Source organism: Schistocerca americana, chromosome 4, assembly GCF_021461395.2.
Source record: "Schistocerca americana isolate TAMUIC-IGC-003095 chromosome 4, iqSchAmer2.1, whole genome shotgun sequence".
NCBI lineage: Eukaryota > Metazoa > Arthropoda > Insecta > Orthoptera > Acrididae > Schistocerca > Schistocerca americana.
In genome coordinates, this window is record NC_060122.1 from 26459159 (window position 1) to 26472898 (window position 13740).

Sequence of the window (13740 nt, forward strand, 5' to 3'; positions counted from 1 at the left end):
TGGAAAACCACCTTGTTGTAAACTTCTATGGTTGGGGGCGGATAAATGAACAACAAAAATAAAAATAACTGGGTTTTAAACATGGGGCACAAAATATGAAGCTGTTGCACTAGCTACTGTGTCATTGCTTCAATTGTACTATTTACACACTAAAAGGCACTAGAATTTCCTCAGTTTACCATTGTTTACTCATAAAGGATAGAGTATGTACAGGTAAACAGTGTCCAATTATTTTGACCCCTCTTCAACTGAATGAAGTTTCTGAGAAATCAGGGCATGGCACTTGGTGTTTCATCCTCATAAGATAAAAACTGTGCTTTGTAATGTTGCTCTAGGTCCTCAAAATCTGGGTGTATATTATATTTCATGTGAATGTTGCATCTCTTAACGGGGCAGACTGTCTGAACAGTCAAGGAGAGATGTAAGGAGCACCAGAAATATGAGTAAAAAAGAGCAAACCAGCTGTCACCAAGCACTGCATCAAATAAAATTGTGAAATGAAATATGAAACCAGTATTGTGATGTGAACTCTGTGGGACAGCATAGTTCATACATTAAAATGAAGATATCAGAAAACCTATTAAACAAAGACAGTGGGATTAGTTTAAATAATGCTTGGGATCTGGCACACAATTTATTTGTGTCACTAGCCATAACATCCACCAGCTAGAGAATGCTGAATTTGCAGTTGACACAATAGCAATGCTAGCTCTTAAAAAAATATCAAAAGGGGGTGGGAAAATAACTTGGTTACAAATAAGTGAGACCATACAATAATTCAGCATGGTTGGAGTCAATGAGCACGCAACAGTGAAACTTAGAGCTCCTGAAACGCACCCAGGTCTGTCAACGTAATACTGTGAACTAAATGGACGTGTGGCAGAACACTCAAAAGCACATTTAATCATAAAAATTGGTACAGAAAAACAAATTTGCTCAATTTTGTTTTGTTACTTTGTTTTAATACATTTTGTAAGTTGTGATTTCCTCCTTAACAACAACATTTATCGACCTTGTGTTCACAGATCCTCATTGAGCAAGTTTTGGCATTTATCTATGTGCCTCCATTGTATCAATTGGAATGTGACTCTGTCTATTTGTTGCATTTCCGGCAATGGCCATGTCCATGATTTGCTTGCTTTGTTGGAGTCCATTGTACTTAATTCAAGCTGTGTGCTGTGTGAATGATAGACAGAAATTATTTTCATGTCTCCTCTTTGGTTTGGAAGCACACTGGGCTGTAATAATAACATTTGTGGCTGTATTAAACCTTTCATGATTAATAAACTTCCAACAAAAATAAAGTTTATGGTCTGAGGCACTGCAGTCATGGACTGTGTGGCTGGTCCCGGCGGAGGTTCGAGTCTTCCCTCGGGCATGGGTGTATGTTTTTGTCCTTAGGGTAATTTAGGTTAAGTAGTGTGTAAGCTTAGGGACTGATGACCTTAGCAGTTAAGTCCAATAAGATTTCACACACAGAAATGAAGTTTCATTCTGAAAGTTGAAGTGGAACCAAAGTCTTACAAACTTAACCAGCTCTATGTTTTCGTTTGAATCTAGGGTTCTCAAAGTAAAATGTTGGTTGGAAAGTATCATCAGGATGACAAGCACAGAAATTTAATTATGCAATATTTACTTCTCAGTTGTTAGTGTCAAGTCACACTAGTCAAACAATCCACAATTATCACAACAGATAATGGATCAAATTCACCCTAGTGGGGTGAAGTTGAGATGCAAATTTTTTACTTTTGATCTGTCATAGTAAAGGGTAACAAGACAAATTTTACTACAGCTCTATACGAATGTTTAAAAAGGAAAAATAATACAGTAATATTTATGAAACCAATAAATTTGAAATCCAAAATTGGTAAACTTCAATTCAATGGTACCGAGACACTCTCAGAACAATGAAAGCTGTGAAATATTGTACACAAATTTTCAACATAAGATTTGAAGATGACTTTGATGTACCACATTTTTTTGCAGTATTTGAAGTTTGGTGGACATCTGCATCACAGTAATTAAAAATATTGTGTGAACCGGAAGCATGACTGAACAGTAGTATTGTTTCAAAACAGTCGTTGATGTAAAAGGAAACGCAATTGCTTCACCCTTGGATGATAGATATTTTCCAGAGATAGATCCACATTGCCAGATGTTAAAGCATGCAACCCCCCTTTACTACTCTCAGCCATCCATAGATCAAACCCATAATATATCATACTTTTCTCAGTTCAGAAAGCTTCTCACTAAATATCAGATAGATAGGTCCCATTTTTTTCAAAAATGTCCCATCAACTGTGAATAGGTTAAAAGACTACAGTGTGCATGACAGGTAAGAACTGTAATGGCGTGTTTCATCTTGTGCAGCAAATTATCATTATCATGTACCCAACAAACCAGTTGGATCTAATGGAAACCTGGTAAACTAGAAAGTACCTCATAATGTAGTTTTATATGTGCTTGATTTCTTTTATATTAAAGCTCACTTCAGAAAGATAGCCTCTGTTGGTTTTAAGATCTTAATTGTCCACACCTGAAGAAGGTATTGGTAGATGATCCTTTAACCATGATGTGTGGTTCATTTAAGTGCCACTTTGCGACTTATGCAAGAGATGTCGGATTCATTTGCTTTGGAAAAATACCTCCAGTCATCATTGGCTGCAAATTAACATGGCTCAGTTGTGGATTGGCAGAAATAAGTTTCTCTCCGTACTTAAGGATACTGTAATAACTCCTGACAAGGTTGTTCTAAGTGTGTGTAATTAAACCTTACATTGCCATCCAAGGTCACCCAATGAGAAAGATCTCAAGCTTGTTACTCATACCTAAGTTATAAATTCCTGGTGCTGTGCACATGTTGGAAACATCAAGAAATACTTCTAGAGATTAACTTTGGGTTTTTGCACTTATAAAAACATTTAAAAGCTGTCACAAATTCCTAGTGTTTCACTGTTGGTAAGTAGGGTGACCTTATAGTTTAGTGGTTGAGCATGTGACTGCTATGTATTGTTTACTGTGCTTTGTTCTGTGATCATCTCTGCCACTCCTCCAGCCCTGACTAAATGAATAAATATTATAACACTAGTTTTATGTAAAGAATGTATAAAAGTGAATTTCTTAGAAAATTGGATTAACTTCTTAGAGATCATGGTCAGCTTATGCAGTATTTGCTTGGATGACTTGTCTAGTGAGCAGTGAATCTGCCCTTGATACAGGTGTTGCCTTCACATGTTAACATAAATTTTTCATGTGGGAATGGGGTATTGTGTAATTTTATATTAAACGCTAGCAGTCTAAAATTTATGTTAATAACCTAGTTTCATTTCAAATTAATGCTTAAGACTGCAGTAGTAAGTAGAGTAGACACCATGCATATAATCAGAAATTGGGTTTTTATGGTAAAAATTAAAACTGTAATATGTAAAATGATTAACAACCAAGCATATTTACGATATTGAAGTGCCTGTGTTCAGAAGTATGATGTTCCTTTGGACATGCTTGCATGTCTGAAGCAGCAGGCACTGTGGTGACTACAAATATTATGAAATACAGCAAATGTATTCACAGATGTGAACGTGGACAGCCATCACTTGTATAATGGAATGACAAATCTTGTGCTGGATTACTCGCGCAATAAGCGGAAAATCCAGATCTGAGTTAAGGTCAAACATAAATTTTGTCATATTGTTACACAGCTGATAGCAACTCTATTTAGCAATGGTAAATACACTTCATGAATGTTTATTTCCAGTTGGGTGCCAGTAAAACAAAAATTTTTTTCTGGGGAAAGGAACAGGTCATTAGTTTTCGTGCTTTGTGAACTATTGTTGTAAGTTACTTGTTAAAAGTACCTGCAAATGCAGAATTTGATTCAGAATGGTCAGTCAGAGACACTAGATATCCTAACCAGATGCCTAAATAGTCACTGCTGGCAAAATCCTGGAGCAACCAAATGTTAAAGTAGCTGAAGTTTTCCAAAAATCAAAATATCCTTAGTTTGTGTGAATCCATGTTGGGATTCCTGGCAATGAACTTGCCGATCGACTGGCTAAATCGGCTACTACCAAACCATCTCTTGCTATTGGCATTCCGGAAATAGACCTTTGCTCGGCATACATAGTCAGATTTTGGGCCTTTGGAATGCTGAATGGCACACTCTTTCTTCGCCGAACAAGCTCAGGGCAGTTAAGGATTCTAAAACTCCATCGCGATCCTTCTTATGGGCCTCTCATAAAGCCTCTGTTGTCCTATGCTTGCTCTGCATTGGCCATACTTTTTTGACTCGTGGTTATCTCCTCCGTCGTGAGGACTCCGCTCTCTGTCATTGTGGGTCATTGTGGGTCATTGTTGACTGTGGCACACATCTTATTGGACTGCCCCAACTTAGCCACCATATGACATGCTTTTAGCTTTCCAGACTTGCTACACCTGGTGTTGGCTGACAATGCCTCAGCGGCAGATCTCGTTTTACCTTTTATTCGTGATGGGGGTTTTTATCGCTTTATTTAAGGGAGGGACCTTCCACCTTATCGGTGAGTGGAGGGGATGGCAGGTCCTCTTGCTACCCCCCTTCACCCTGACTGGATTGGCTTGGTGGTTCATTCCAGCCCTCTGCCTTCCCACCCCTTTCCTAGTGGGGTCTGTTTTGTCTTAAGCATCTCTCTTGTTTCCTGTGCTTCTTCCTTCACGTCCCTGTAATTACTCACCTTCTTTCCCCTCACCTCTTCTTCCACCCTTTTCCTTCCTTCCCTGTCATTAGTTTTAGTTTATCGTTTTATGGACATTGTAGTTCCCTCTCCTAATGTGGGATTTTATCAGTTTTAGTTAATCTAAGGTCGGAGGACTGATGACCGTGTAGTTTATTCCCTTCTCCAACCAACCAACCAACCTGATACACACCAAAGCTTCAGGTATAATGAACAGAGCGGCTGACTTATTATTTAGACTGAGAAGTGGAAATGGTAATTGTAACTACTGTGAATAAAAACCCAGAAAATTGATAAAAATTGGCACTTTCTCTGCATTCAAATGTGGATTTGTGAAACTTCGCATTTCAACTCCTGAAAATAAAGTGGCCAGCCACGTGCTGCTCAGTTTTGCCTTCACATCAGTTTACATTTTGGTATACCAAGTGTCATGTCATTTTGCAGTGGCAGCGGAGGACACTTACCGTGTAGTGCTGACGGCTGTGAGGGGAGTGGCGTTGCTGCCGTACCACCCGTGCCATCAGGGGAATGGTGGCTGCAGCCACCTGTGCCTCGTGAGGGGGCAGAAGCAGGTGAGGTTTGTGGGACAACAGCTTCTGAGCCTTCAGCCTGGAACACAATTCAAAATACAGCTCTGCTTCCTAAAGTGACTTGGAGAGATTAAGGGGTACATTTTATGAATAGTGCACAGGAACTGGTGCAGAAAGAAAATGTGTTAGAAAGAAACCATTTTAAGGTTAAGTAGTTTCTCATTGACAAATTACATTTGGTCAGTAAAAATTTGTTGCAAACATTCCAGATAAAATTATATTTAAATTGCAGTTTCATGATGAAAATTACCCAAGGACGTTTTAAATTCACAAAGCGCACGTAGCTGTAAAAAAAGTGGAATGAGTGGCATGTTAATCCAGGGTGTATACACCCAGACAACCAAGAAATCTAGGGAAAATTTCAGGAATTATTTAGAATCTGGTAATTTTTTGTGTAGGTTTCAGTTAAATTTTTGTTTATTTGTAAGAACCAATACCTCAACAAAAATTTTACTGTAGCCCCCTAGTACAGAATAATACTGTAGTAATAAAATGTAAGAAAATAAGACAAAAGTAAAAACTTTGTTTGCAAAGAAACATCTGCTGATAGCAAAATGTCAAAGGCTTCATGATGAAGACTATACAATATTTAGTAACAACAAACTGCTGCTGTGAGACTGACATCACATCTGTTTACATTTCTAACAGTTACTGGGAAAATATTGTGCATGATGGTTGGAGAAGCAGTACTTGAAAAGTAATTTCCTCTTTTATGCAAGAGGAATTACGTAGCCTGAGAGACCATGCAATGAGTTTCTTAAATAAGTGTGTTTGCTCTCATTCAGAACTTAACAATTTGATGACCAGTCACACAGAAAAATTGTGGCCACAGAAGATCAGCATTTACGCCATTAGCTACATTTTATTGGCACTTTTGTGTTTGATCCATATTAAAGAATAACAGATGCCAAAAAGTACAAAGCTGTGAGGTTATGCATTCATTTCAATTCGTACATGTGTATTTACTTTTGTAATATGAAAATATGCAGTGTACATGTTGCCATGCATCAAAGATCATTCTAGAATGTTTTTTTATTGGGTTTTGTTTTCTGAATCGCAAGGAAGTTCTATGCTAGTGTGTAAAGTAAAGGTTTGAAAACTTTTACAGCTCAGAGGGAAAGTATGTCATTTAGTACAGAAAAAAATGGACTTTCACCCTGGGTAGCGTGTACTTTCACCTGGGGAAACCCAGGAAAACCTGACTCTTGTCTGCATATACTCCCTGTAATCCAAACTGTTTCTAGATTTAATACTTTCCATGTGTTCCTGTAGTTCTTCCCTGAGATAAGCTTCTTCTATCATTCCATAAATGCTGATAGCTGAGCAATGACACTTGTTAGCATGTACCTTCTATGGAACTGGAATATTTAAATTCTTCTTTAAGTCTGATGGTATTAAACATATTTATGTCGCATATCAGGTCGAATAGTTCTGTCACGGCTGCCTCTCACTGTACTAGGCAGCATAACTAGAACCCGGATAGTTCTCAGTGCTATTGCTAGCGTTAAAATGAAGCGCTTATTGCTGGAGGCATAAACAGTAGCAGCCTACAGAGCAGACAACACTGAGGTGTTGCTATAAAGATTTACAAAATCGTTAAGTGTCCCGAATATTTTGCGGCAGCCTGTCTGAATAAAATCTTCTCAGTTTTCAAGTCACATCAATTCTAATAAAATTCTTGAGCTCTCGATAGCTATCTCCACTGTGGTGTAATGCAGAAATATGTTGAAACGCACAAAAAAAAAGTGAATAGGCCGAAATGGTGTTACAGTAGTTTGCATGTAGTCACTTTTTATGAGGGTGCCAGTACAAGACATGCTGTATCTTTGGGCCCAGCAGTTTCCACCTGGGATTGTCTGACGAATTACTTCTTGTACCGCAACGAATATTATGGAATGACTGATGGCACAGCAATGGACTTGCCACTGTCTCCTGCAGACACAAATTTCTTCGCGGAGCACTTCCAGGAACAGGCTCTGAACTCTGCGGCGTTGTGTCCATCTCGCTTCCTGAGGTACATCAATGACACCTTCCTGATATGACCTCATGGTGAAAATATAGTGCAGCAGTTTGTGGATCAGATGAAGAGTGTCCAGCACAACATTAAATTTACTGTAATGGAGGAGGATGGCCAGCTACCGTTCTTGGATGTTTTAGTTGAGTGGAAGGCAGGAGGCCAGCTCAGTCATTCAGTGTACAGGAAACTGACACACACTGATCTGTGTTTGAAAGCCAAGAGTTTTCACTGCCCTGTACACAAGAAAGCAGTCCCAAACACATTAATACACAGTCAGTTATTTCTGTCAATGACCACCTAAAATCTGAATTGCAGCACTTTAGACACATGTTAAGAGAGAGCGCTTATAGCAAGAGACACTGTAAACACTTTCAGGTGTCACTGAAGAGACGCCTTGTGAATCGGCAGAAACAGAGTCGGCGACATTCCTGGCATACTGTGGGGCAACGATTAGCGAGTTAGAATGTGTACTGCAGAGAGACAGATTGAGCCAGTGTTACTGCCTGCCCCCAAGAAGAGAGAGATGTTGTGCCCTGTTAAAGCTCTTAGTGTGCACAGTGTGCATGGTGTTCCTTGAGAGTGTGGCAGCATTGATATAGGCCAGACAATTTGCACAATTGCACAGTGTTGTTCCAAGCCTGACAGACCCATTAAATAAAAGGAGCTCGACAAGTTAGCTGTAGCTGAGCATTGCCTGGTAAAGACACAAAACATTATCAGAGAACATGAGTGTCTTGGCCAGTGTGTTAACATACTGGAATTCCATTATAAGAGGCAGCAACAGTTTCAACAGACCAGGGGTAAATACTGAGTAGGGCACGGGAGTGGGCTTTGGAAGTCGAAAGGAAGCAACGGTGGACGCTTAACGCTCGGAGGGAGGCGAGAGCGACAGTTTCAGATACGGTGCCAGCCCCCTCACGCCACCTGACGTCACTCGGTCCCACAGTGGGCCGTAGCTGCTATGAGGTGCCCAGCTCACCTTCCGCGCGTGCATCGTTTCGGCCCTCTGGTGCCAGTGACCTTAATCGTGGGTACACGAGTGGAAAATCATGCCGGCCCCAGTAGTCAGTAGTTTCACTCCTGACGATGATGGCGAAGATAGCCATTGATGTGGCTTGAAAAATAGATTTTATTCAAAAGTGCGTTATGTTGTTGGTTGAGGTAGGCCTGTTCAGCTGCTGTGCCCAGCCCACTGCAACTGTCAGGGATCAACTTATGTGAGCTGTTATATTACTGCAGTAACTGTTAGGGAATGTTGTATATTCCAGGTACGTTGCAATGACTTGGGAATCTGTTAGCTTTGAAAATTGTTTCAGTGTAATAGTTCAGACTGTGCGAAGAAACTGAATGCGGCTCTGGGTTGCAGGTGTGTGGCTGTCCCGAGGGCATGTTGCTGCAGGATAACGTAACGTGCCTCGTGCCAGCAGGGTGCAGGGCAGACGAGTTCCACTGCGAACATGACAAGTGGTGCATACCTGCCTCTCACAGGTCAGTCTGTTGTCCGCAGTGGCAGCTGTGCTCACCGATGTGCTGCTCTGCACTAATTTTCTTACTTCTTAGGTTACCTTAAAACTTGCTGATGAGCTTCAACAGCTGTTAGACACTTCTTATTCAGCTCCTTGTCATGTGCTTGGAACAAAGGAAAATTAACATGTTTAGTGCTGAGCTTCAGTACTGCCCAAAGAATTGGAGCAGTGATCACAGATCAGGAAATCTCTCAGTTTGAGCTTCAGGTTGCAGTCCAGACTTCTGTTGGTATTATCACTGTGGTGTCTTGAGGCTGTTAATGTATTATGGAATCAAAAAATAGCCAACCAACTATAAACTGTAGTTTGTTTTTAGGTGCAAGTCACAAGAGACAATTGCAGTCACAGCTCAGTATAATACTCTAGCATTAGCATGTCTTGAAGCCTAGCACTAAATATACACAATGTCTTGATGCTCTAGTTTGTTGGTATCGCCATTAGTATCTTTAGTATAAGGTATCCAGTTCCCAGTTAATTTTCTCATCTGAATTTAACCATCTTGTTCTCAATTTGATTAATGTTTCATAACTTCTTTACGCATAACCATTTAAGAGAGGCTGAAATGCTCATTTTGTACTCATTAAATCATAGTCTCTGAATCTAATTTGGATGAGTCAGGTAGTCATTAAGGATAATACATCCAATTTTCCTATTGGTGTATATAAAAATCATTGTAAGTGTTCGTATATAATTGTAGTACCAAGAGAGCTTGTATCTGAACTAATTTGCAATAAAATAAGAGTTGATACTGTGGCAAGATTTAATAACTTACACCGGTCTCGCAAATTTTTAGCAAAGCTGTAGCTTGCACCAATGTATGGGAATGCCTACGTTGACACAGTTACCTTTGCCTCATTCAACATAAATATTGAAAGATTTTGAGTTTCCCAGTGCTCCTTGACCCAATTCTTCATCCACTTTCTTCTGCAAAAAAAGTAGAACAATTCTCACAACAGCAGCACTGTCTTTGTCAATATCCCAAACCACAACATTGCTCATTATTATTGACAATGTTAGAGTATTCTGGAGAGAGAATGAGTAATATTGCACAATATTATTGTGCAATTGAGTCTAGAGGCCACTTCCAGCTCACACAGGTAAAATACTGTGCTGAAGTAGGCTGCATACAGAACACTTTTGCAACTCTTCAGCATGTTTCTAATGTGTTTAGATCCAATACCAAATAAATGGAGAATATTGAAAAAATAAATCTTATAAACATTAGTGCCGCCATTCTTTGTCGTGAGACAGATACTGAAAAACAATGATTGGCAGAGGCTTTTAATTAGAGATCAACACCTGTATCCTACGGAAAGAATGGGGCAATGGGATGTACCCTCTGTTAAACACTAAACAATGTTTTGCAAGATACAGATACCAAAGGTGTCCATTGAGTCCCTGATTCCAAAATTGTCTCAAAGGTGGATAGACTGCAACAAAAGGTATGTTTATTGTGAAATCAGTAAGAATTTTTTTACAAAATTTTGAAAATAGTATGGAAAGCTAACAGATGGTTTCCTAAGCTTTGCAGTTTGCGCAGTAGTGGCATGCATAATTATTAATCATTTGCAAGCAGTTTTTGCTGCCACACGACAATATTTTGAAATATCCACATCTCACAAGCATTGAAATTTACCATTAAATGGTGCAGTGTCCTAGCAGTAATGAATCGTGATACCACACAGACTGCCGATTTGAGCTCATCCAGAGCGGTGGGACAGTTTTGGTAGACAATCTTTAAATGTGCCCCACAGTCAGATGGGCAAATATTGAAGCCAATCCATCACTGTGCCAGTATATTTGTAATAATCAAATACAGTGACTGTTCATGAACTATTTCTCACTGTGAAATAACTGTTGGGAGCCATATGGTCTGATCCCCATCTTGCATAAACCACTTGGTGCCTGGTTGATCCTCCAACACTAGCTGTATAGTGAAAAGTTGTTCCAAAATTGCAGCATAATTTTAGTGACAGTTTTTCACATGAAAAAGGGCCAATGATGATACCCACCACAGCCCTAACAGTAAGTTTGAAAGAATGCAATGGTTTTGCTTCACAAATGGAAATTTTTGGAATCCCAGAATGGCCAGTTTCATTTACTCTTGACTCCATTCAGGTGGAAGTGTGCTTCATCTATGAACTAGATACAGCCAACATCAGCCATCTTGTCGATGCTATGGTTGACAGTTGGCCCTATCACATAGCTCATACAGTTATGACCTTTTGAGATTGGATATTGAATGGAAAAATGTATAAGACCTCAGTATTTTCTGCATGCTGGATCCCTTCAGAGCAGTTTGTGCTGAAATTATTATGACAGATTGTCGGATTTTGCTGAATAATTCCATTAACTGGTGACATTTTAAGGAGTCTTCACAGTTTGCCTGTGGCCAACATTCTCCACGACATTAGCCACAGTGTCTACATGTTGGAATTTGGTGAAGCGCTTGTAAACGGTTTTTACTTACGGCCTTTTGCAACATTAATTCTCATTTGAAAAAGGTGCCTTGTTGCTGTAAGACTGTTCTAACATGGGGCATTCCAATACCAGAAAAACATTCAACAGAATACAGGATTTTGACATCTTCTTTTGGTATGCTAACTTCCTTTCACATTTTAGTTGTAGAACTGATTGCTGTGATATGTGGTGCTCTATTTATAGGCATAGTGTATTTCTATTATCATGGTGTCTATCAGCTTTTTGAACGATTACAGAACTTCAGTATAACTTTGGTATAACATTCTTCCAGCTTTAACAACAAACATAGGGTTTGTTGCACTTGCCCAGTCTTGTTGAGTTATTACCTTCTGAGGTAAGGGTCTCCAGAGCACCCTTCGAAGATACAAAATGTAGCCTTCATCTTTAAAGTTGTTCTTCCCACTTACTCAGGACATATACACTTCTGAAAATTTTAACAAAGTAGTTACATACTTCCCCTTCTATTCTTATGTTTATATCAATGCAGTAGATTCAGGAACAATCAAGAACTGTTAATGTCTACTTAGGGGAGCAGTTGTGCGTGCCTCTCTGAAATAGATCAGAGTGGCAACCCTGCTCCAGTGGTTTGTTCTGCTATTTGTAAAACAACTTGAATGTCTGTTCAACAGATGCAATGGTGTAAATGACTGCCCGAGTGGAGAGGATGAGAAAAACTGCAAAGTGTGCTGGGAGCACGAGTTTGCCTGCAGTAACGGGCAATGTGTGCCTCTGGAGGGGAAATGTGATGGCATTGTGCAGTGCTCCGATGGGTCAGACGAACGGGATTGTGAAGTTGGGATATGTGACACAGGTCAGTCGCGCAAGCTACTGACCATACAGAGCGCACGCTGTATGGTTAGTTGCAACTATCCATTTCATAACATTGTTAAATTCTTTAACAAAAATTACTTATTGCAGAGACAGAGTTTGAGTGTAGAAATGGAAGGTGTGTAGCTCAGAGCTTACGGTGTGACCTCACAGAGGACTGTAATGATGGCTCTGATGAAGAAAACTGTGACAAAGGTGAGGGTACATATGTCACTTTAGTCAAATATCTTGAGGGTGGTTTGAAAAGTTCTCGAAATCACCACGAGAGGTAAGCGCTAGCGCAAAGAGTTGTTCACATGATATTCATTGGACTGTTGCCTGTAAACACATGCTATGTCAGTGCTCTTGGAAGAGAACTGTGGCAGTGACCTGTCTCTGTTGTTGTTCCCACATATTGATTTGCGAAGATGGTAAATATAGAGATTTGAGCAGTGATTAAGTATTTCGTAAAGAAAGGTATGAAAGTAAAGGACATTCATGCTGATTTCCAGAATACTCTGGGGAACTCTGCTCCTTCATATTCAACTGTTGCTAAGTGTATGAATGAATTAAAATTTGGTTGGGAGAGCTTAGATGATCCGCGCAGTGGTTGGCAAAGGTGTGTCACTACTCCAAAAAACATCGTAAAAGTGCACAAAATGGTCATGGAAGATCACCGATTGTAAGTACGTGAAATTGCTCGTGCTTGTTGGATGTCATCTAAAAGGGTATATCTCATTTTAACTGAAGAATTAAAACTTAAAAAATTATCTGCAAGATGGGTGCCACAACTCTTGACGTTGGATCAAAAATGCAAGAGTATGGACATATCGGAACAATGTTTGGTCAATTTTAGCAGAAATGGACAAGATATTTTGTTCCAGGTTTGTGACCACAGATGAAACTTGGGTGCACTACTATACCTCAGAGACAAAACAACAGTCAAAGCAGTGGAAGCATGCTGATTCTCTGCCACCGAAGAAAGCGGAGACTTTTCCTTAAGCGGGAAAGGTCGTGGCATCAGTGTTCCGGGATGTGAAGGGGATTCAGTTTGTAGAATATCTCCCCACTGAGCAAACAATTACTGCAGAATACTATGCTAACCTCCTGGATAAACTGCAACAAAAGATGTGCAAAAAAAGGCCACGTTTAGCAAGAAAGAGTCATCTCCCATCAAGACAATGCGTGCTGCACCCATGTGCCTTTGCCATGGCAAAATTACATGAACTAAGGCTTGAATTGTTTCCACACCCGCCTTATTCACCAGATATGGCTCTGTCACACTTCTGTTTCTTCCCAAAACTGAAAATTTTTCTTGGTGGATGAAGATTCACTTCAAACAAAGAATTGATAGCTGGAGTTGACAACTATTTTGCAGGTCTGGAGGAAACTCATCTTTGAGATGGGAACAATGCACTGGAACATCGTTGGACCAAGTGCATTAATCTACCAGGAAACTACATTGAACAATAAAAAAAAGTTTCAGTGATTTAAATAATTTTTTCTATTCCGTTCAGAGAGCTTTTCAAACCACCGTCATAAATTTTGACATTCATGAAGTTGGAAGAAAATATACACACAAAAAGCAACATTAGTTTAGATCTATTATA

At 39.7% G+C, this 13740-nt stretch overlaps 1 protein-coding gene across 1 annotated transcript in view; it reads left to right on the top strand.

Annotated features, from left to right (window-relative positions):
- The window catches only part of LOC124612899 (vitellogenin receptor-like), a 232698-nt gene that overhangs the window by 146801 nt on the left and 72157 nt on the right, over positions 1 to 13740 (top strand). Inside the window, exons 18-21 of the mRNA XM_047141363.1 lie at positions 5154 to 5281; positions 8683 to 8804; positions 11953 to 12134; positions 12242 to 12346. Coding sequence (XP_046997319.1) covers positions 5154 to 5281; positions 8683 to 8804; positions 11953 to 12134; positions 12242 to 12346 — 537 coding nt within the window. The remainder of the gene's footprint in view (positions 1 to 5153; positions 5282 to 8682; positions 8805 to 11952; positions 12135 to 12241; positions 12347 to 13740) is intronic.